Source organism: Suncus etruscus, chromosome 3, assembly GCF_024139225.1.
Source record: "Suncus etruscus isolate mSunEtr1 chromosome 3, mSunEtr1.pri.cur, whole genome shotgun sequence".
Lineage (NCBI taxonomy): Eukaryota > Metazoa > Chordata > Mammalia > Eulipotyphla > Soricidae > Suncus > Suncus etruscus.
In genome coordinates, this window is record NC_064850.1 from 48,995,925 (window position 1) to 49,021,565 (window position 25,641).

Below are 25,641 nucleotides of genomic sequence, written 5' to 3' on the forward strand. Positions count from 1 at the left end.
GCGGCATAGTATTCCATTGTGTAGATATACTACAGTTTCTTGAGCCACTCATCTGTTGTCAAGCATCTGATTTGTTTCCAGATTCTGGAAATAATAAATAATGCTCTGATGAACATGGGAGTGCAGAGGGCATTTTTGTATTGTGTGCTTTTGTTCCTAGGGTATCTATTGCCCAAGGATATTGGTATTGCTGGATCTTATGAGAGCTCAATTTTCAGTGTTTTGAGGAATATCCATACTTTCCCACAAAGCCTGGACTAGACTAGATATGCTGGCTCATTTCTGCCAGCAGTGAATGAGAGTTCCTTTCTCCCCACATCCATACCAGCACTGGTAGTTCTTGTTCTTTGTGACGTGTGCCAGTCTCTGTGGCATGAGATGGTACCTCATAGTTGTTTTGATTTGCATCTCCCTGATGATTAGTGATGTGGAACATTTTTTCATGTGCCCTTTAGCCAGAAATCAGACTTAATCAAAATATTTGTTTATCTATACTATCCAGGGTTACCTAGATCTATAGCCCAAATATATAATGGAATACATTATAAAATCCACAAAGATTGAGCTTTCTTACTGTAAAAATAAGGATAGCATATAGACATTCCTGCAATACTTACCTTGCAACAGAAAGTATGGTCAATGGTTTAGAAACTAAGTGTTAAATTAAGTGCTTAGTTTAGCAAATTATTTATGAACTGATAGATGATGTGGATTGAAGTGGAATTTCAAAGATGTTACTATGATGTTTGAGGAAAGTTAGTGTTAGCAAATAAAAACTGCTGTGGAGCTCCTAGTTTTGTCCCTGTTTATATGGTCTATCCTGCTGGCAGTGTCTGTGTCTGTAAACTTGACTTTCATTCTAGAAGTCCCTTTCCTCTCCTTTTCTCCCAGAAGCCCCTGATGCACTAATTAAAGGCATCTTTGGTTTTGTTTTTGTTTTTAATAATATCTTTATTTGGGCCCGGAGAGATAGCACAGCGGCGTTTGCCTTGCAAGCAGCCAATCCAGGACCAAAGGTGGTTGGTTCGAATCCCGGTGTCCCATATGGTCCCCCGTGCCTGCCAGGAGCTATTTCTGAGCAGACAGCCAGGAGTAACCCCTGAGCACCGCCGGGTGTGGCCCAAAAACCAAAAAAAAAAAAAAAATAATAATATCTTTATTTTAGCACCATGACTACAAACATGTTTGTAGTTGTGTTTTAGTCATAAAATGAACACCCCTCCTTCACCAGTGAAATATCTTTGGTGGCCTTTAATTTTGCTGTTATCACTTCAGCCCAGCTGCTGTGATGCTCAAGATTGTGCCACACGGGCCCAGAGAGATAGCACAGTGGTGTTTGCCTGGCAAGCAGCTGATCCAGGACCAAAGGTGATTGGTTCGAATCCCGGTGTCCCATATGGTCCCCCGTGCCTGCCAGGAGCTATTTCTGAGCAGACAGCCAGGAGTAATCCCTGAGCAACGCCGAGTGTGGCCCAAAAACCAAAAAAAAAAAAAAAAAAAAAAGATTGTGCCACACACTGGCTTGCATCTCTCTTCAGACATCAAGTCCATGATGATCTGTTTGCACATTTGCTCACCACAACTCACACTTGCTAGCTGTGTACTAACACACTCATTGACTGTGATGTACCTGAGAATGCATGCTGTGGTATGCTGCCAGAGATCCCAAAGAACTTTCATCAGGAGTGGACATCTAGAACCTATATTATATCATTCTCCACCCCTACCCTCATTTGAGGGCACTAACAGGGGAAATTACTTCTGAAAGCACCTCCTGTGGAGAGCAGTAGCATAAAAGTTGTCACGGGTTTGGGCCTGCAAAGTTAGTAAGCCTTATCAGTTATCTGTTGTTTGATCATAAATGATAGAAAGCAGGGACAGCCCTTTGATCCCATGGGGACTTGCTTTCATTCCCAAAGCAAACTTCTTTTGTGGGGTGGGGGTTGGGGGTGATAGAATGACTGTACTATCCTTACCTCATCTATTTACATTGGTCTGAGATTGAATTGTATTGATAGACTCAAGCTGGGAATGGCACAATTTTGTTTCTTATACAAATCAGATTTATTACATTCAGCTTAAAATCTGTTTCTCATCATTATATCAAGCTGGTTGGGCTTTAGAACTAGTACTGCAATTCACAGTTGAAAATCATTTTTAGGGGCCGGAGTGGTAGCACAAGTGATAAGGCATCTGCCTTGCATGCACTAGCCTAGGACAGATTGCGGTTCGATCACCCGGAGTCCCACATGGTCCCCCAAGCCAGGAGCAATTTCTGAGCACATAGCCAGGAGTAACCCCTGAGCATCACTGGGTGTGGCTGAAAAAATTCATTTTAACCTTAGCAAAAATTGCAGTATTTTATTTTTACCTAAACAATACAACTAATATTATTTAATAGATTATGAATCTTACCTTTTAAATTAATTGATTACTCTAATTAACAATTTTTTTTGAATACCTGAAATCTACCTGATATTGTGCTGGGACTAGAACAAATGGAATTATCCCTAAAGATTCTTCATCACAAGGAATAATTCATTCTCATTTCCATCTAATCTGGAACCTATATAATGGCATTCCCCATCCCCACTCTCATTTGAGGACTCTAACAGGAGAAATTATGTTCTAATCTAATGCATTACTAATTTTTCGGTAGACGAGAAATTCTCCCTATTTTCTATGACATAGCTTACTTATGCAAGTCTTGCTAAAATTAGCCACTTACATTTCTGATTCTGCTGATACCATTTTGTTTATTTGATAAATAAATGTACATCCTTCATAACCTGACAGCAAATCATAAGATAAAAGGTTTCAATCTGAACATTGCTATAGATTCTCAGCCTCTATGGGGAGAATTTCTCCTCTCATTGGGGAGAAATTAAGCCGAGGTTTAAGTCAGATGTTTACCAATTAATCTCATCATTTGTTTATAAGAGATTTTATTTTAAATCGTATTAAATATACATTTCAGGGGAGAATAAATTCCAACATGTGTTGAGTATTTTGAAAGACGTATATTATGGGGCCAGAGAAATAACACAGTAGTAGGGTGTTTTTCATTTTTTTTTTTAAATAGGGTGTTTTTCTTACCGAGAGGGACCCGGTTTAATTTTCCGAATCCCATATGGTCCGTGTCCAGTTCCTGGCCCCACCCCCGCCCCCCCCACCCCCACCTCCACTCCCACCCCTGCCAGGGGCAATTTCTGAGTGCAGAACCAGGAATCATTTATTTATAAATAAATAAAGTTTAAAAATAAAGGGGCCGATCCAGGACCAAAGGTGGTTGGTTCGAATCCCGGTGTCCCATATGAACTATTTCTGAGCAGACAGCCAGGAGTAACCCCTGAGCACTGCCGGGTGTGGCCCAAAAAAAAAACAAAAAATAAATAAATAAATAAATAAATAAAGGGGCCCGGAGAGATAGCACAGCGGCGTTTGCCTTGCAAGCAGCCGATCCAGGACCAAAGGTGGTTGGTTCGAATACAGTTTTCCCATATGGTCCCAGGTGCCTACCAGGAGCTATATCTGAGCAGACAGCCTGAGCACCGCCGGGTGTGACCCAAAAACCAAAACCAAAACCAAAAACAAAAACAAAAACAAAAATAAAGAGAAAGCCTTGTGTTAGCTTTAACTCTCCATTTGTGCAGATATTTGAAAATGAATTAAATAAATATTAAAGTGTAAATAATTTTTGTAAATGTTTCAAGGTAAGTCAAAAATTATATTGAACTTCTAAAGAGAAATAGTTCTAATAGCTTTTTCTTCAGTAATGTGAAAAACAGTTTGGGTGACCAATATTTTAGGAATGATTTTAAGATATCTAGTAAATTTCTCCTTTTATTGTTAACTTTTAGTTTTAAAAAGCTTTATTTAATTGAATGGAAACAAAATAAAACAAAATATCAATTTAAGTAAATACACGTAAAAAAGTTGAGAAATGAAATGCGATATATTTATTACAGGTAGATAATAAATGAACTCAATTGTATGTTGTTTAATGTGGTGATAATTTTGAAATGAGTACATTGAATGCTGAGATCTTCATCCTGAAAAAAACTACTGTAAAGTCAGTGTTAATCTATTTTTAGTACTAATCAATGTAAATCTTAGAAGAGTTTTTAAAAATCTATTACTGATTTTTACCAATATTAATTATCTCATTTTATGCAAGCAAATATGTTAGCATCGATAGGCATTACGCAAGTAAATAACGAAAATTGCAATGAGTGAATTAATAGACCCCTCAGGGTTTTATTAATTAAAAAGTTCAAGTCATATTAATGCACCTTTTGTATATGTTTATTTCCATCAGAAAGCTGAACACGCTAACTTATTTGCATAAATAATCAATCACCATTTACTAGTAGTAATAAGGTTAATTTGTTGCTACAGACATAATAGGATTAGTCAATTATATTTCCCAGAAAATACTATTTGTTATGCACCCCACCACCTGTAAAACAGGATTGGGTTTAGCACCCTTATTAAATGAACATATCAAAAAAATAGTCTTTGTCCCTGTAAAAGTTTTATAAAAAGAGAGCTAATTTTAGTTGATGTGAATAAGTAAAATGTAGATAAAGTACATTTGTATATTTAATTTATCTTCCTGCAAAGATTGATTATTTAATAAAGTTATTTATTTTGATTCAGTGACCAGTCAAAGTAAATTTAACACATATAGAGCATATTTCCTTTGAAGAAAATTTCATTTGCAGATTTATTTTATTCCAAATCCACTGACTTTGGTTCCTTTGCCCTTGTTCTCAGGTAATAAATTATGTTGTCTTCTCCACCTACTGGTGGATTTATGAAAAGACCTATTGTGGGATTCAATACAATACTCAGTAGATATTCCCTCTTAAACGTTTCCGAATTTCTAAAGCTCTTCCTGGAAATTAGCAAAATTACAAATTAGCAAAGATGGGGCCGGAGAGATAGCATGGACGTAAGGCATTTGCCTTTCATGCAGGAGGTCATCGGTTGGAATCCCAGCGTCCCATATGGTCCCCGTGCCTGCCAGGAGCAATTTCTGAGCCTGGAGCCAGGAATAACCCCTGAGCACTGCTGGGTGTGACCCAAAAACCACAAAAAAACAAAACAAAACAAAACAAAAACAAATTAGCAAAGATACAAATGTAAAACTCAAGACTTCCATCCTAGAAAGTTCTAGTGTAGAATTATATAGCTAGCTATTTAGAATTGCACACATTAGCAGTTTCTTGATTAGTGAAACCAGTTCCCTGTTTCTTAATTTTAATATGCTAATAAAAAAGAAAAAGTAATTGTGAAATGTATTAGTAGCCTAGTACGTTGTGATTATGGAGGAACTTTATTTCCATTAATGGCATTAGTAGTCTATATATATACAAGTAAAAATTAAATCGGAAGTGAAAAACTAAAATGAAATTAAATTGTATGCACATATTTTATGAACACTGTGTTTCTGTCATCATCTATATAATAGGTTGTAATGTTATTCTTTTAGTTGCTAGTAAAATATTATATGGCCACTGAGAAAAGAATTTTAAGTTACTCATGATTTGTTTAAAAAGATCCCATACTCAAATTAATACTAATGAAACTAGTTGATTTCTTTAACAAATGCTTTTCTTTCATTTATATATATTAAAATCACATCACATTATAACTGGACACAGTAGGAAAATACTTTCCTCTTAAAAGGTGAACTAACCCAAACCCAAACTAACCCAAACTAATTGGTAATCTATGGACACAGGCAACATGTTTCTAAGCCCAGTCTTGTTAAGATGAAAATGTTTATGAATTGAGAACAAGTCTCCTATTTATTGCTCTCCACTTACCTAACAGCCATACATAGAAAGTTCCTCTGCTTTCCCTCTACTAAACACTCAGCATGGAGTTGTTCACTTTTGAGACATTCAGACATCACAAAGCAACCTGATTCATCTATACCTATTAGAAACTAGTAGATAAAGCCAGTGCAAGAAGCCAGCAGAACAGAATAGGAGTATGTCAGACCATGGCTATGAAAAAACAAAGTGATTTTTAGAACCAGACTAAGGCTGGTGACCAACTTGAGGTGAAGATAGTGGCTGATTAGGCCCCCTATCATTACTCCCCCTAATATTGGCCCTTTACTCAGAGGAGACAGAGAAGTCAAGTGACTTCCACTGTGGGCCTCACAAAACCTTTTTCAAAGGCTCAGTGTCTACAAACTGTCCTCTGCAGCTTATGTCCTTACAAGATTGTGCATTGTGATTTGTGCCACAGCAATCTGGTGTCTGTGGGGGCACTAGCTAATTACAATGCTGTACTGTGCCCCATGCTGTGCCCCTGCCTCAGCCCCCAACATACTGACCCTTCAAAGAAGCTTCTGATGTCCTTCAGACATTTTCCCTCCCTCATTTCCTGTAGAGAGTGCCTACTGGGTACGTCTCTCCAGAGGAAAGTTAGTCCCTGTAGATCTGCCTGCTGTGAGTCCATGTTTTCCCCAGACTCAACTATTTCCCTTGACAGAGCAGATCTCCAAGTGCTCACTATGACTCTTTTCTGAGTCCTCAAACTTCCCCAACAACTACCCACTCTCTAGGCCTTTCTTCCTGTGTGACTAGTGTGAATTCTGGTTCTGATCGTTCCAGAATGAATGCTCTAACCCCCACCGTTCTATGACTCCATAGTTTATATTTATTTGTGATTAAACCCTTATCTATGTCTATTGCGTATTTCTGCAAGCTGTTCCCTGTTTACCTGTTTATTCTCAGTGTTCTATTTCTTCTTTTCTTTTTTTTTCTGAAAAAGAAATCTTTATCTTTTTTTAAAAAAAATTCTTATCACGTATTCAAAAAACAAAGATGAGCAACCTCCTCTCAATGAGGCTTGGATAAAGGCAATTTCTCCAATGAGTTAGAGTTCTAAATTTTGTAAGTACATTATTTGCTTTAAAGAGTTAAACAAGGATTTAGGAAGTAGCTTCCCAGTGGAACAAGTGCCTCAAATATATAAATATATAAAATGTGAAGAAGAACTCATGTCCAGACACTGTGTTAAAAGTTTCTTCTTGAGTTAGTTTTAGATTGAGGTTGAACACTTGTCATTTTCATGTTTTTATTTTCTTTCTTTCTTTCTTTCTTTCTTTCTTTCTTTCTTTCTTTCTTTCTTTCTTTCTTTCTTTCTTTCTTTCTTTCTTTCTTTCTTTCTTTCTTCCTTCCTTCCTTCCTTCCTTCCTTCCTTCCTTCCTTCCTTCCTTCCTTCCTTCCTTCCTTCCTTCCTTCCTTCCTTCCTTTCTTTCTTGTTTTGTTTTTGGGTCACACCCAGCAGTGCTCAGGGGTTACTCCTGGCTCAGGGTACCATATGGGATGCCCGGATTCGAACCACTGTCCTTCTGCATGCAAGGCAAATGCCTTACTTTCATGCTATCATATTTTTCAAATAACTGTAAAATATAGCAGGAGCTGAATGGCACTGTGCTGGTCCTCAGTGATCTTAAACTTCACTGAGAAGATGGATATTAAAGAATAGTCTGAGGGCTGGAGCGAGTTCAGTGAGAAAGTCAGTGTTTTGTACACGGCTGTCCCCACTTTTATCCCCATCATTCCTAGAAATTTAGAGAATTCCAAATTTCTACTCAGTCATTTTTTGGGGGCGAGTGGGCATGGTCTTGATTATTAACAGTGGCCTGTGTAGTGTGGGGACATGCCAGGCCTGGCCAGCACCCAACACTGCTCTGCTCTGTTGGCTATGATGGATTCACTGGCCAGGGAAGAGTTGTCAATATTCACCTGAACGTTCTGTGTTCTCGCTTCTACTTTTCCACTCCTTCACTTTCTTGCCTCTCACAAGCCTCTTCCTTTCTCAGAGCCCTTTTTAGTGAGACTCAGAGCCTCCTGTGTTCCAGAGATTCCTCCTTCTAGAAATGCCTATGATCATGAGGCCAAAAGTTGCTTTTCACAGTGCACTATTTTCATCCATACACTCCTGTTTCCTGTGGAATTTGGCTTTGTAAAAGTGGAATTTGAATACCTCCTCTCACCCTTGTATGCTTAAGGATTCTTGACAGGAAATGGAAAACCCTTAAGTTATAATGCTTTGGAAGTATAGGTGTACGCAGGCCTCTCTCTGATTTGTTTTCTGATGCAAAAACTTGCTTTGAAAGTTCAATAACAAACAGAAGAGAACAAAACTAAACTTGACTTCCCCAAGGCCATTACAGAGTAAATGCTGATGTATGGACAGGAAATGACCATGCAGAAATATTTTTCATGCAAGAAAACAGTAAATGCTGGGGCCAGAGCAGTGGCACTAGAGGTAAGGCATCTGCCTTGCGAGCACTATTCTAGGACAGAACGCAGTTCGATTCTCCGGTGTTCCATATGGTCCCCCCCACCCCCAAACCAGGAGCGATTTCTGAGCACAGAGCTAGGAGTAACCCCTGAGTATCAACAGGTGTGGCCCCTAAACAAAACAAAACAAGAAAACAGTAAATGCTTCTTGCATGGTGAGCAAATCCATTTGTCACAATTTTAAAGGAATTTTCCACAGAAGATATGCATAAGTAGCAACTAAGTAGAAACTCATACTCAAGGCAGCTGTGGGGAGAACACTAACATTCAGGAATGGCACAGAAAGTGGATGTGATACCTAGGGTGGGTGAGTCACACTGGGTACATTTCATTCATTGCACAACTTGGGCATAATTAATATTCCAGGTCATGTCCAAGTTCTCATGATGGGGGGGGGGATTCATGAGGAAAAAGAAAATGTATTATTTAACTCATTGCCTTCAACCACCCACTCACCCCCACCCTGTTTGACAAGTCAGAATCATAACCTTTAAAAAAAATCAGTGCTTTCACACCTCATTTCCCATATTCACCAGCAAACCCTGCCAGCCGCCAGCCTCCTCCAAGGGGGTCAGTAAGAAGCTATTAGCAGAGTCCTCTCCTGAGACTTCTTGGGTCTTATTGAGTTGAATGTTAGCATGACAGTACTGCAAATAACTAAGTTGCTGGCTCTTTAGTATTATTATTATTATTTTATAAACAGTTATCACAGATTTCCCCATAGTATTGGTTACTCTTGAAAATTATTGCTGAAAATGAAGTTCCCAAAGTGAACTTGGCAGTACCCCTGTTCCACTATAAAAAAAAATGCAAAAAAAACAAAGAGCACCCCTGTAAACCCCCTTTGCCTTGAGGGTTCCCGTTGTTCTTTCTGACACATAGCAATATTTTTAAATAGCAACAACTAGACATTATTCATAAGTGGCTTACAAATTAATGGAATAGGGTCATGAGAAAATGGGAAGTTGGGGTGGTTTTAGCTATAGAAAGACACTCTAATGAGGCAAATCTTGTCTCAGTCTAAATCAGTGGGGCAGGTACTGGCTAGAAAGATTGAAGAATAGCCAAACTGCTTTCCATTGATGTAAGTCAGCAGATATATTAACTTAATTTCTGAAATCCTAGGTCCTCAAAGATTTTAAATGATACACTTGTATTCAATTAAATATATTTTCTATCTATATTTGATTTAAATTGCAAAAAGAATACACATGAGAAAGTCTTCATATAGTTTGCAAAATATCATTTAAGGAAGCTGTCTATCTACTGATGTATTTGCATTTCCATCTGTCCTATGTATATGTGTGCATGAAAATGTGGAGAGAGATCAAAGAAGATTTCTAATGGGGGGAAGCTAATAGCTGGTATCACTTTTACAGGGAGACCGATATTTTTTAGTGATAAATTATAATTAACTTGTATGTATTTTACTCTCTTAATCTATAAAGTTTTGGGAAGTGTTTAACACACTTTAGTTAATAAGATAATCACTAAACAAGACACAATATTCTCCCCTAGCTTATAGACTGTATTAGACTCAAATAGAATTTATATTTATTGATTTTCTCACTACATTGGAAACATTTTGATCTTAGAAAATAATCCTTGAAGTCTTCTAAAAAAATGACCATCTATTTAAAGGCTACTCTCCACTGAAAGCTATGACTAATAAATGTTAACATACATTTTTAAACAGTTTATATAAGCAGTTTATTCACCATGTTCAATATATGTTATTAGAATGAGCATCTGTTAACATGGCATTGAAAGTGGAGTGTGAGATACAATGGTCATTAATGTTTTCTAATCTGCCTTTGCTTATAAATTGCACTTTGGGGGATATATAGAAGAGCCAGCTAAAATAATGTTTTAAAGTACACATATTTGCAGAAGCTTCACTTTATTGGAGAAAATTTACTCCCCTAATTTTAATACAGGAAACACTGAGTTGGAAATTATATAAATGGATTTCTTATCATTTAGTCCTAGAACATGGGCTTGAAAGCAAATGGAAACTGATCTGTTAATAAAGATACAGTATAATACAGACACACACACACACACACATATATGTATATATAGAGAGAGAGAAGAGAGAGAAACCAGACAGAGTATTGAACAAAATAGAACAAAACCTACCTTCTAGTCTACCAAATTAGTGGTAACCAAAAGGGTAGGTGGATGAATTGGGTAAAAGGGGCTGGGGAGGATTATTATTATTATAATATGTGGGGATCTTATAGGTGAACTACAGGTAGGGATAAACCCTTGAAACCTCCATCTTTTTAATGCAGTGTTACTTCAGTAAAGAAAGATAAGGGGTGTAATCTTTGGTTCTATGGAAGAAGCCATTGCAAGGCTGAACATTTTGCCAAAATAATTTGGTGGTTTTGAACCACAAAAGTGTGGTGGACAATTCCATAATTGTTTCTACAGGGCTCATTGTTTTCTAGATACACATCTTACATTTGATGCCTCTTCTGTAGAAATGGAAGCTCAAAAGGACCCATAAGAGAGTTTCTGTGTCCAGGGCCAGAGTCCTGAGAGTAATACCAGTGGGAATAAAGGCATCCTGACTTTGAAGGGTATGCTTGGAACTGGACACAGAATTTCGTCTCTGTGGGCAAAACAGTTGGCACTCAGTAAAGTGTGAGTCTGCAAAGACACAATTTCTCCTAAATAGTTTTATTAGAGTACCCAGTTTAATCCTGATGCTTTGGAACTGCTGATTCTGAAAAATCTGAAAAATAAGCACCAGAAATATGTCAAGATAGAAAAGCCGATTTTTTGGGGGAACATACTCATCTAGTACATTGATCCATGAGTCTAGACCAGGGGGTCTCAAACTCAATTTATCTGGGGGCCGCAGGAGGCAAAGTCGGGGTGAGGCAGGGCTGCATAAGGGATTTCACACACAAAAAAAGTCCTCAAACGTCATTATTAACAGTTTTAATTATTTCATCTGGACATGAAAAGAACATTGAGTGAAGATCATGAACAGTTCTTGGGAATGTGGCATCTTTTGCCTACTCTTTGCTGCCAGAGACTTGACAGCACTTCTTCTCACAAATCTGAACCACATTTGGCTTTAGAGAGGAAGCAGTTGAGACCTTCAGTATGGCTGGAAGATGATCATCATTAAGTCTAGACCTGTACTTTGACTTACTGTATTTTCCGGCGTATAAGACAACCGAACGTATAAGACAACCCCCTAATTTTGCAATTAAAACATAGGGTTAGGCCTATATTTGCTGTATCAGACAGAACGTTCCTGTGCTGCATGTGTTCCTGTGCTCATGTACCACAGTGAGCCAATCACAACAAGCACAGGTTCAAAGGTTATACTGTAATAGACTTCCTCTCTGACTCTGGCCAATCTGAGCAGGGATTTTACAGTGTAAATTCGGATACAAAACATTCTCTAATTTGCATGCATAAAAAGCCTGCTTGGATTGTCTGAGTTAGAGAGGCGGTCCAAGCAGCCTTGCAGTGATTGGTGCAGGATCGAGTTGGAAAATTCGTTTTGTGGCAGTATTCAGACAATTTTTGTTTAGCGGCATATTGAAACATTTTTCAGGATATATTCGGCGTATAAGACGACCCCGATTTTTGGTTGACTTTTTTTTGTTTCAGAAGTTGTCTTATATGCTGGAAAATACAGTATTGAAGTTCAATGTGGAGAATAACTTTTCACACAAATATGTGTTCCCAAAAAGGCACATGGTGTGCTTGAACATTCATGAAAGCTCAGGGAAGCTGGGGGGCAATTCTCTCAAAAATTGCCCATGCATGTCTGCTTTTCCATTAATCTCCCTGAAATTGGCTTTGAGATCAGAGTTGCATTGCAGGTCAATGAGCTCCATTTGAAGCACAGGAGGGGCATCTTGCACATCAAAGGAAAAGGGGTCCACAAAAATTTGGAAAGTGGCTCTGTGCTTTTTGAAGTATGCAAATCTGTGATCAAATTCCTTCTTGAGCTTTAAAATAGCATCAACATATTTCTCACCACTGAATGGTATGCCTGTATTCACAAGTTCCTTGCATGCTGGGAAATGGCAAAGGTTTGTCTGAGAGAGCTGGGATTTCCATTACACAAGTTTTGTGGAGAATGCCCTCACGTTGTCATAGGCAGCACTGATAAGCTGCCCCGGGCCTTGTAACATCTTGTTTAGTACGTTCAGCTTATGTGTGATGTCAACAAGAAAAGCTAAGTCCATGAGCCACTTGTGATCACTCAAACAGCATTCCCATCCTTCTCCATGAAGGTTTTCACTTCTTCTCTCAACTGAAAAAATCTTTTCAGGACATTTTCCTTGCTGAGCCAATGTACCTCAGTGACATAGAGCACATCTCCATATTCTGACTCCATTTCCTCTAAAAAAAGCACGGAACCTCCTGTGCTTTAAGCCCCTGGATCTGATCTGGTTGATGCATTTCACAACACATTGTCACACAGCAGGCATTTACTGCAATGGGCCTGCTGATGGATAATGCAGTGAAGAGCAATGGCCTTCTACACCCTCCTCTTCAAGATTTTTTTGAACAAGTGCCACCAGTCCATTTTTCCTCCCTGTCATCGATGGTGCTCCATCGGTTATTATTCCAACAAACCTCTTCCATGGCAAACCCGCATTCTCAATGGCATCACACAGATGCCGAAATATCCCTTTAGTGGTGGTCTGGCCATGCATTGGAATTATTGTGAGCAGTTCCTTTGTCAATTCAAAATTGCAATCAACACCACGGACATAAATTGTGAGCTGCACAGTGTCTGTTATATCTGTGCCCTCGTCAAGAGCAACTGGGTATGCATCAGAACATTTGGCTTTCTCACACAGTTGATGATAAATGTCACTTGACAATTCAGAAATGCTCTCTGCCACAGTTTTGGTAGAAAGGCTGATTTTGCTAAACTGACATTTCTTTTCCAGACAGATAATACTTGCAGCCTGTCATATGCATTTTTTAACAAACTCTCCTTCTGTGAATGGTTTCCCTGTCTTAGCAATTATCTCACTAACTATGTAACTAGCTTCGACTGATGCAACATTCTCTTTGGTTGCTTTCTTGAAGAAATCTTGTTGCCTCATTAGACATGCTTTAAGACTGGCAACTCGCTTGGCTTTCTCATTTCCTTCATATTTTTCACATTCCTCAGCATGTTTAGTTGAATAATGGCATTTCAAGTTGTATTCCTTGTGCACTGCAACTTTCTCTGAGCAAATAAGACATGTGGGGATACCCTGTGCTCAACAAAGATTTACTGCGTCTCCCACTTTTCCTGAAATTGTCTGTGCTCATATCAGTCTTTCTCTTCACTGCAGGCTTTGATGAAGTCATGATGAAGGTATGACAAAATCTAATTCTGTAATAAACTTCTCTCCCTTAGGCCTCCGATAATGCAAGGGACAGTGGGCAGGAGCAGCGGAAATGACGTCTGCGTTAGGCACAAAGTATTCACAATTATTTGCTTACCGAATATTCGCAATAAAAATCGCATTAGTAAGAAAAAATAGCAAAATATTGCATTAAACACTTGCATACCCCGAATGGCACTGCTTGAGGTATGCGAATGTTTAATGCGATTTTTTTCTTACTAATGTGATTTTTATTGCGATTATTCAGTAAGCGAATAATCGCGAATACTGCAACATTTGAAGGCTGGCCACGGGGCACAAAATGTTGTACGGAGGGTTGCAAATGGCCCGCGGGCCGCGAGTTTGAGACCCCTGGTCTAGACCATCTACCAAACAACTGAAAGCCTTTATGAGGTTGCTTTTCCAAGTTAGGGAATGTCACCTAGTGGGAAAAAGTGTATATGCCTCAAAGAGAAGAGACTCTGACTTGTTGTTGTTGTTGTTGTTTGTTTTGTGGGGCCAAAATCCAGCTGTGCTTTTGGAAAAAGCCAGGCTTTTACCTGGCTCTGAATTCAGAAATGATTCTTGGAAGATTCAGGGAAATTCTGTGAGTACCAAGTACCAAATTTGGTCTGCCATGTGCAAGGCAAGCACCTTACCCTTTGTACTATCTCTCCAATCCTTAGCATGCAAAATAAACAGAAGGGTTATTCTTTCTTCTGAGCATGCATTTGTAGAGCACAGAACACACATAGTTCTGCACAGCTTGTATGCTCCAACATCATTGCATCTTCAGGAGACAGATGTCTGGCTAACTTGACCTTGACATGGATCATGCACACATCTGCTGGGCCTCTGTTTCAGGGCAAGTGCTAGACTGAGTCTTGACTACTTCTCTGTAGCATATCACAAGGTCAGTGGTTAGGCAGGCAGACAGGACAATGCAACACTAAGCAGCATAATCCCCAAGTACACAAGTTCAACAAGCACAGTTTATTCAATAGAGGAGATTATTTTGAGTGATTCATAACATAGTACATAAACTCTCACCATGCCATATACTTTATATGATACATATAAATGATACTGGATTGATTATTACTTGAAGGATCATAAGTAGCTGTCATTAGTGGATAATGGATCATCATTGTGACAATCACATATTTATTGCATGCATACTTTGAGTCTGAAATTGATCTCCAGCATTCTCAACTTGAGTTTGGCATATGTCTTACTTAGAGATACTAAACATTCATGCAAGGCCAAAGAGATAATTCCAGGGGTAAGGCATTTGCCTTGCATATGGCAGGCCCAGGTTCAGTCCTCTGCACTACAGATGGTCCCCGTGTACCACCAGGAGCAGTCTTTGAGCAGAGAGATAAGCATAATCCCAGAATACTACCAGGTGTGGCCTCCTTCAAAAAAGAAATATCCATTCACATAGTGTATGGTTATAATGAGAAATGAATGAGTAAGTTTCTGCTGTTTATTTTTTAGTACAGTAAAAAGCAAGGCCCTGGGAAGCAGAGACACTATCCTTGGTTATTTTTATTATCCTTAGCCCTCCCCTGTGAAATATTCTGAATCTGTCTAGTTTGGAGCAGAAACAACTATTTCTTCACAGTCTCCAAAGAGAGCCCAGAACCCCAACTCCAGTTCTGAACACATGCTACCATGCAGACAAGTCCTGACACACAAGAACTAAGGTTTGGTCCATATTTTCTTCTTTCTTCTATTCTTCTAGATCCCAGGGATATATAATTCCCCCTTCAGAAGCAAGCCAGACCCTTGGGAGCTACGCTTGCAGAAAGCCAAGCCCCTCTCACACCCGCCAAGACCTCCGGAGCCCAAGGGGTTAAATGACTGGCTGGCTTGCACAAGCACCCGCTCTTTCCCACGCTCACCCATCCTGCCACCCATCAACAGGAAAAAGTGCCAGGTAGGTCCTAGCTGGATGGGGCAGTGCCAGTGCCGGCGTTTTTACTCTTCTTTCACATTCTCGCTGCTCTTGGTTCTCTCTTATATTTAGAATTTAAGACAAGGACCAATCTTGTTGGGAATCATATTTTAGAGAACATTTAAAGAGTCCACTGCAAAATGCTCTCCAGCTTCTTCTGCTGTTGTATTTGATTGTTATTGATCACATAGTATTCGATGGAATTTGATGTAAACATTTGTTTGGTTGCTGTTATTGTTTGGGCTTTAGGGCCACATCCAGGCCTGGGTAGCTCGGAAGGGTCTGGGTAGTTCTACCACTGAACTGATGGTCAGCTGTCTATAACTCACCCTAACTCCCTCACATGATCCAACAGAGTTCTCACAGCATATGTAACAGCGTGTAAACATCTTATGCAGCACGAATTTCTATGTCGTTGTCAATGTAATTTGACAAAGTTCACACAGAATTAATGAGAGAAGTAGCCGGGACACTACTTCTCAAACACACACACACACACACACACACACACACACACACACTCAGTGTAAGATGCAAAAGTCAGAGGTCATCCCTGAGATTTGGAGTAGAACAAGGTTGACTGCCTTCCTGGGCCTCCAAGGCCAAATTGTTACTGTCCCAATATTCTCAGAGCAGTTGTGCAGTGATGAGGCCCCAAGTAGATTCCTGCTCTCACAGAATACCCTGAGAACTGCCTGGGGGTCCCACCACCAGAACCCCCAAGCCCTGCATCTGTTGTTCTTCACTCAATAAAATCACCCCAGTCCTTTTGTCTTCAACCAACAGTTTCCTTCTCCCAATTTCTGTGTGTCAATGTTAGAGAAACAGCTTTGGTCAAGGACCTTTGATTCAAGTGAGCCCAGGATGAAGGATGGGAAGAAAGCAAGTGGTGATGGGGGAGAAAAGTTCTTGGCTGCTTTCCCATCACCTGTCACAGCTCTGTTCCCAATTGCTGTGACCCATCATAAAGTTGGACTCCAGAAACCATGATGGCTAGGGCCTTGTCTCCTAGGAAAGCACTGTAGTTGGGTATGGGGTGTGACTCCTGTATTTGATGTGACTAATTATTTGCTGATATGCAGAGGAAAGTGAACAGGCTGAGGGAAAATATTGGAGGGAGCCAAAACTGCCCTTTTGTGAGTGTTTAGTATATTCTAAACAAAGAGCTTAGTATATTACTCTTGTCTTCTTGTTATCTGAGAGCTGCCTTATGCCTTTGACACACTGGCTGCTGTGTGTGTGTTTATGTGTGTGTGAGTGTGTAGGCTGAGATGGCAATGACTAGCTCATCTCTTAGCAGAGCTCAAATCCATCTGTTCCAAGCACCAGAAAAGAAATGTGACATGAAACCCTCTACTGACTTTTCCCAGACTACATTGTGCATAGCAAATGGGACCTAAAGAAGTTAGTTTTTCTTTTCAACAGGACCAAATGTTGACTGTGGAAGCAGGGGAGGTGGTATCAGGGGTCTAAACCCTGCCTCATGCATGCAAGACCCATCCGTGACTATGAAACATGTGCATCCCCAGCACCCCACGTATGAACTTGGAAACTATAGACGTTGGTCAGAGTCAAAGCTTATGAGTCTAGCAGCATGGTTTAATAAATGCAGAGATAAGTACATCTCCAAGTTCATTGGGGAGAAAGAAAGGTGACTGATTGATAGATAAGATGTCAGAAATAGTTGTAAATACAGACAGAGAGGAAAAGGATGGATGGAAGGCAGAATAATGTATGGGGAGATCACTAGATCAATAGAATGGATTGATGGAGGGATGGATAGACGAGAAGATGAAAGAGAATTTCAAATGTATAAACACATGAGTACAGATAGATGATTATAGATAAGTTGGTAGATAGAAGGAACAGTTGCCTAATGAGTGGATCGCTAAATTAATAATACACAAAATATATATTAGAATGTGTAGGCTGGAGCAATAGCACAGTAGGCAGGGTGCTTGCCTTGCACGCAAGTAGATCCCCAGCATCCCATATGGTCCCCCAAGCACTGCCAGGTGTGATCCCTGAGCAAAGAGCCAGGAGTAACCCCTGAACATCACCAGATGTGCCCAATCCCCCAAAAAGTATCAGTAAAGACATCCCCATTTATCTTGTTAACATGGAACAAGGCTACTGTATCTTTAAAAAGTAAAGTTCTAGGAAAAGCCCATTAACTACTTTCCAGTATAGCGACCTCCTGTCCAGCTGTGAAAAGTATGCCAGGATACTTATTTGCCATTTGTGTTATTTACGGTCTCTGACTTTTATGGTAACTGGTTCCTATTATTGGTTTCTATTAATGTAAAACATAAGTGAACAGAAATGAGGCGTGAATCATTTCTTTTTATTAGCCCAGTCTTCACTCAGGGCATGCAGTTACTCCAGCTGTGTCTTGTTAGTGATAACCTATTTAAGGAAGGAATCCTTAAGAATAAAGGGCAGGATGAGGATTCTGTCCACTCTGCATCCCTGATTCATGCATAACTGGGGAGGGCAAGAGGTTGGGAGGGAGGACAGAAAGGATGGAGAGAGAGAGAGAGAGAGAGAAGAGGGAGAGAGAAGAGAGAAAGGAGAGAGAGAAGAGAGAGGAAAGAGAGAGAGAACTTATATAATCAGTGGCCCAACAAACTTTCAACCTCCTCTGATTGGTCTGGTGGTTAGTATGATACTGAGAAAAGCAACAGTGAGTCCCACTCACTAACATAAGTAACCACTAATTTAGCGGTTGAGTCATCACAGAAATCATTTTCCTGAAGCACAGCTTAGATACTGTCTCAGCTTTATGATTGTGTCACTACTTATTGGGTCTTCCATCTAAGGTAGAAAGCAATGGAACTTGGAATTTTGAGTTAATTTATTTTAGTTATTGGGTTTTAGGTGCTCAGGAGTGACCCATGATGGTGCTTGGGGAACCATAGATGGGAGCAGGATTTGAACCCAAATTAGCAGCATGCAAAGCAAGCATCTAGGCCCCAGCACTATATTCTCCAACCCCTCAAATTGTAAGTCAAGAAGATTTCGCAAAGTTAAAAAGATGGGCCTTTTGTGTGAGGTGGGGTCATGGTGATGGTCACCAGCTGAATATGAAACAGATCTTGCTTGATCTGAATGAAGGGAAAAAATACATTTCTGTTGCCATTTCTAGGACATCTTTACAAAAGCTACACCAAAGAGCTGGAAAGACAGCACATGGGTCAAGGTGCCAGCCTTGCATGCAGCTGGTCCCAATTTGATCCTCACCACCACCAGGAATGAATCCTGAGTATAGAGCCCGGGTTGCCTCCAATTGACTTTCTATAAATATCATTGCTTTCTCTAAATTTTCTAAGTCTACCACAAGGAGAACTATACATAGCTGCTGAAATAAACATCTCCAGGAAAACCTAAGAACCCAAAAGACAATTAACTCTGCACACTGCAGAGGCCCAAGGCTGTCAGGGCCCAGTGCTGCAAGGCTCACAGGGGCCCATGGAGCCTGGCTGCTGGATGGCGCCTGGTGCCCAACTAGAGGTGCCAGCATGTAGCGACTGCCTGCCCTCAATTCTTTGAGAGAGAAGAGAGAAATAGAAAACAAACAAATAAGATTTTTATTCCTCCTGAGTTCGAGGCCTGCTGCTACCACCTTGGGGGGGGGGGGTGTTCTGAGAGAAAGGGAGAGATAGATGGAAATTCACTGGCCAGGGGAGGACCCAGTTCAAAAAAGAAAGGAAAAGAGATAGATACAAAGCAGGCAGCATCTCATTGATGCTTTATCCCTGATCCCCCAGGAGCCAGCAGGTGCTGCTCTGGTCACTATCCTGGGCCTCTCTGCAACTGTCCAAGTTTTTCCTTTTATACCTGGCATCACAAGGGGGTGTGTCCAGGAGGCTGTCCAGGTTCAACTCATTACAGTAGGGTTGTCCAATGGGCATGTCCAAATCCAACTGCCATACATCAATACAGGGTAAGCCCTGAGCACTGCCAGATACACCATCACTCCAACACACACACACACACACACACACACACACACACACACACACACACACCACATCACAAAACCATGCTCAAAATCTGGGCTACTTCTTTTTTATCTAAAAGAGAATGAATGCTTTTAAAATTATATTAGAAGAAATATACCTTACAAAAAAAAACTTTTCATAACCCATTGATGTGCTGTGAAAATAAAACTGTTAAATGGAAAGATTGGGCTTCCTTTCCCTCTAGTCCTTGTCTGGATCATTTTTGGGGGGCTAAAGGTTGTTGCCTAACTGTGTTGCCTCTTCCCTAATTCCAAGAAGAATGAATTGTCCTTCTTGGAATTAGGTGGACCATAGTCTAGAGGACCATAGTCTAGTTCACTTGCTGGCCAGCAGAGACCAGTCAGGAGCCTAGCCAGCAGCCCGAAGGGACCCCAATGCCATGTTGTTCCTTGCAGGGGCCCTTCCGTGATATTTCTGAAGTCCTACAGCAACGGTACAAGCCCTTAGAGCCCAGCGTGCAGGGGACCGGGCCCCTCTGGGACATGAAGGAGGCCCGAAAGGAGCTCCGAACACTGGAGAACAGCCTCAACGTTCAAGACCAGGCGTGAGTCCTTTGTTTTAGTGAATAAATTCTTCACTGAATCACTGTGAGAAACATACACAGTGACAAAGCTGTTCGTAGTTGAGTTTCAGTCATATAATGTCTTAACACCCTTCACCAGGGCATGTTTACCACTGCCAATGTTCCAAGTTTTCCTTTTCTCTCTCTCTCTCTCTCTCTCTCTCTCTCTCTCTCTCTCTCTCTCTCTCTCTCTCTCTCTCTCTCTCTCTCTCGCTCTCTCTCTCTCTCGCTCTCTCTCCCTCCCTCCCTCCCTCCCTCCCTCCCTCCCTCCCTCCTTTTAGATACTGTGTTTTGCAATATTGTTACTGAAGGGGTATCATATCTATCACTTTCCCTCCTTTCAAAATCCAGTTCTTGTCCAGTTCTTGATCATTTCCAACTATAACTGTCACAGTGCTCCCTTCTCTGCCCTAACTTCACTCCCCATATTGTGACCACCTTCTTACCAATGCCTAGTCCTCCTGGCCCTTCTTTGTATCGTCTTTGGTTATTATTTTCAAGCTATTTTTTTTCTATATTTCACAAGTGAGTGTCATCCTTCTATGCCCCTCCCTCTCATTTATTTCACTCAACATGTTACAGTAGATATTTTTAAATGGTTATATCATGTTCCTAATTGTAATTATCTTTGTACTGTAACTTATAATTCTTTAATATTACACTTATTAAAGTAGATCAGACCATTGTTTTGTCTAATACAGATAATAATTGGTTCGAATCCCGGTGTCCCATATGGTCCCCTGTGCCTGCCAGGAGCTATTTCTGAGCAGACAGCCATGAGTAACCCCTGAGCACCACCGGGTGTGACACAAAAACAAAAACAAAAACAAAAAATAATAAAAAAAACAATTCCAAAATACATATTCAGTAACTTTATAATGGAGAAGAAACTGGAATTTCCTATAACACAACACAACACAGTAAATTTTGGATCATTTTTCTAGTCAGAAAATATCTTTAATATACTTTGTTTTAACTTTATATTCTTAAAGAGACGCTTTAAAATAAAATTTTTAAAATGTCCTTTGTTAAAGACAAAATTGGGAATCACCCTAAATAGTTTTAAAGATTTTCATTGAATAAATGTATTTACAGCGTAATCATTATCTATAAGTATTCTACAATTTTTTTTAAGTTGAGTGAGTTACCTATGATGCCTAAGAAAAAAATGTTTCATTAGTTTTAGGGGAGGTAAATTTGTTTTACCCAATATTTTGGAAATATTAGTCAAGCAAGTGTGAAATTTATTGAATATTAAAATAATTTTTAGACTAAGTACATTTTCCTAATTTCAGTGATGCACATGTTTATAAAATAAGGATATTAGCTTCCCAAGCAATTGACCTCATTGGTGTTTTTACAAAAAAACAAAACAAAAAAAAAAACATTGTTTATCAAAGACCTAGTGGTAACCTTGACAAGTGGAGAGAGATCAGAGATTAGTGTTAATCTCAAGGAAAGGTTGTTGTTTTGGTGGAATCCTTGTAGATGCCTAAGGGGTTGTAAATACCTTGTAAATACCTAAATATTCTAATAGGTTGCTGATGACTCTCCACCCGTAAGCTTTCAGATTGGAAAGTACTTCTAGGAGTATTAATCAATCAGGGTCAACCAATTTAGGAATTCTGAAGATCTTTTCAGATGTGAAGCATTCATATTTTGAAATTATCTTGCCAACTAGCCTCGGGATTCCATAGTTTGGAGAGTAGAAATCCAAAATGATTTAGTTTTGTAAATACTAGATAAGGACATTGATACTTGTGTGTGTGGGGGGGAGTTAAAATTTTAGGTTTTGTGGAGGCCAGAGTACAATGGGTACAGCACTTGTCTTGCACATCTGACCTGGGTTTGATCCCCTACATCCCTTATCCCTTATGGTTTTCTGAGTACTGCCAAGAATTATTTCTGTGTGCAGAGTCCTTGAGCATTGCTAGGTTGCCAACTTCCCCAACACAAAAATAATAAAATTAGGTTTTTTATCTTTATATATTGTCCTGTGATAGAAATTAGGGAGAAATCATTTTGATTGTAGAGATTGCTTTATATTTAACCCAAAGGTTCCCTTTTTTGCCTCAGAAACCAGTCTCCCTAAAAGAAGATAAAGACAAAAATGATTGCATGTGAGGACCTTAATTAGGAACCACATCCATGTTGGGTAGATGAAGTCTTTTCTTTCTAATGTCAATTCATGGGGTGGCACTGTTTCTGAGGTGATATTAGTGACATTTTGTTCTGTTTTCTTAATATGGAAGTTGGGAGGTTGAGTGAGGTATATAAAGGCACAGAAGAGTGCAGGCAGCAGAACAAGAGCATGATGATACCATGGCACCATGATGCTGCTCTGACATTTCACCTGCCTATGCCTCTCGGTACATGGCCAAAAAGTGGGGAGGAACCTGTTGCCTGAATAGTTGCAGAGAGGACTTTTAATAAAGGGAAACTGCTATTTGCTGCTGGCCATGAGTGAGCTCAGTCCACTGGAAGACGGTCTCATGTGGGGAGCAAATTCATATTCCAGACATGGGCCCCTTCCCTCCCCCGCACCTCTACACATCTGGGATTCCAGAAGCTCATACTAGGTCATGACATCTGGAGCACAAATCTTAAAGCTGCCTATGAATCACACATTGCATAACTCATACATCAGGCAACATACTCATTCTATCCTGCTAGAGGCCACATGCCCCGGTTTAAGTTGTCAGCAGCGAGGCTGCTTCTGGGCACCCTGAGGAAGCTGGTCCAGGCTCTAAACTAGTTTGCTCGACAGTCTGTGACTTAATCAGTTGGAGCAGCATTAGCTCCCTCTGCCTTCATGCCCACATGGTCTCCCCATGTGTGCCTCTTTGGCCCTCTCTGCCCTTCTCACCTTCCTCCACGCTGAACTTGTCCTGCTTTTCTCCATCTGTATCAATTGTCTTTTCAATTTGTCACATTCTTCAAAGTGCTCTTGAAATACAGGGGGCCAGAAAATGACTCAGCGGGCTGAAACTCATGTGCTGTACCTGGAGTTTGCTTCCTCCCCAGTCCCCCAACATCACCCTGCTTAGGACGCCTCCAAAAGAATAAAACTGAAAAGTACAGAAAAGCAGGGCATTCATGTTTTAAACAGATTGAGGGGTGTTGGCAGCCAGTTAGCAAAGGTTCTCACGCTAATTTGGCTCATCACCACCATTCACCCATTCAGAAAATAATAATAAAAAAAAACAGTGCAATCCTAAAAAATCTACTTCCTGTAAGCAAACAAATAGAAAGATTTGTCCATCACCAGTGACACCTGAAACTACTATTGCCCCCATGAATGTTCCACTCCCCGCCCATATGTGGTTTCAAAAGAACCAAAAGATCCCTATGATATGACCCCTAAGGAGTTGTGAAAGGCCAGTTGACCAGACATTTCACCCAACATTGTCTCATATACTAGTTCAAACACCTGTGGCCCTTCTCATCTACATCCTTTTCGATTGTTATTATATTAGGATAACTAGGGTTTATTATATGTTTTCAGAAGATATCTTCTTTGTAACAAGTGAACTTTACTTTCTAATGCCGCTATTTTTTTCTTTCTGAATATATTTTATTATTTAGTCTTTTATTTTTTGGTGTTTTTTTTTTTTTGAGAAAGTTTTATTTTTATTTACTGGCACAGTGCTCCATGTGCATTCATCAGCAGAAGCTTTTTTTTTTTGGGGGGGGGTTTGGGCCACACCTGGTGATGCTCAGGTATTACTCCTGACCACACGCTCAGAAATCACTCCTGGATTAGGGGACCACATGGGACACCAGGGGATCAAATCTTGGTCCATCCTAGATTAGTGCATGCAAGGCAGATGCCATGCCACTTGTGCCACCATTCTGGCTCCATCAGCAGAACCTTTTTTTAAGCTAAAATACTAAATTAGTGAACCCCATTAACACAAGCCCCTTGGAACCATGAGCAGCAGGAGCTGTGTTTACTGTGCAAACCATGTCATTGATCTGAGGGTGGTTGGATTACTTCTGAGTGGTTAATTTCTTCTGATGGAGTCTTCCCCTGCTTCTCCCAGCTCTTTTCCAGTGAAAATTTACAAACTGCAGCCTTAATTTTTCCAGCTTGATTTTTCTAATCAAGTTCTTGTAGTATCTTGTACTGGGGATAAAGAGAAGAAGCCTGTGTATAATTAAGAAGTTTTAGAAAATTTTTTACAAAAGAGCTCTTTAGTCCTTTAGTTGTACAATAAGAACTGGGATTTGGGGGGCCAGGTATTTTGGGGGGGGTGTGTGTGTGTCTGTATGTGTCTGTGTGTGTCTGTGTATAGGGGTACAAGGAAAACTTAAAGAATTGAGCACATGAGACCAGATAGTACGAGGCATTTTCTTTTTTTTGTTGTTGTGGTTTTTGGGTCACACCCGGCAGTGCTCAGGGGTTTTTTCTGGCTCCATGCTCAGAAATTGCTCCTGACAGGCACAGGGGACCATATGGGACGCCGGGATTCGAACTGATGACCTTCTGCATGAAAGGTAAACGCCTTACCTCTATGCTATCTCTCCGGCCCCACAAGGCATTTTCTTGGCACACATCTGACCTGACTTCAATCCCTGGCACCTTATTTGGTCCTTTGAACCCTGCCAGAGTGATCCCTATGCACAGAGTCAAGAGTAATCCCTGAGCACCACCAGATGTGGCTACAAAACAAAACAATAATGACAACATATTACTAGACTTCTGTTCTCACAGATATGGAAAGTAGAAAGAAAGATTGATAACAATAGCCTCGTGATGACGCTTCAAAAACTTTTAGGTTTACACCTGAGAATATTCCCTGTGTGTTCAATATATATCAAGTCATCAAAGGATCAGATCTAAATATCCAAACCAAAGTCAATGACAGTAGAATCTAGAGACCCAAACTATAACAAGCTATACTCAGAATGGATCTGTTACACTGGCAGTCCACTGGACTAAGTGTGGAGGTATGGGATGCACGCTGGGAACTATGGTGGAGAGAAGTTAACACTGGTGGAGGGAATGGCCCTAATTCACTGTCACTATGTGCCTGAAATACAACTGTAAAAGACTTGTAATTCACATTGGTCTCAATAATAAAATAAAAATTAAAAAGACAGTCTTAAGTCTTTCACAAAATACAACCCTTTTATCAACTCAACATGCAGTGAGCCAAATTTTGCCAATGAACTGGCATAGTCCATCACAAGATTTCCTTTCTGAACATCATCTCATGCCAGTCACATTGTCTCTTATTGGCATGACATTTTATATCCCTCATGTTCCTGTTTCCACTCAGGGTCACAAGATATCCGAGTTTCTGCCCAGCTTTCCTTCTCTCTTCTTCCCTCCCCTCCTTCTTCCCTCTCCTCTCCTCTCTTCCTCTTCTTTTCTCTTCCCTTCCCCAGTCCTCTTCTCCCCACTTCCCTA

At 40.2% G+C, this 25,641-nt stretch overlaps 1 protein-coding gene across 1 annotated transcript in view; it reads left to right on the forward strand.

Moving 5' to 3' along the window:
- The window catches only part of SPATA17 (spermatogenesis associated 17), a 134,183-nt gene that overhangs the window by 66,952 nt on the left and 41,590 nt on the right, over nucleotides 1-25,641 (forward strand). The window contains exons 7-8 of the mRNA XM_049769538.1: nucleotides 15,432-15,626; nucleotides 20,062-20,210. Of these exons, the coding sequence (XP_049625495.1) occupies nucleotides 15,432-15,626; nucleotides 20,062-20,210 (344 nt within the window). The remainder of the gene's footprint in view (nucleotides 1-15,431; nucleotides 15,627-20,061; nucleotides 20,211-25,641) is intronic.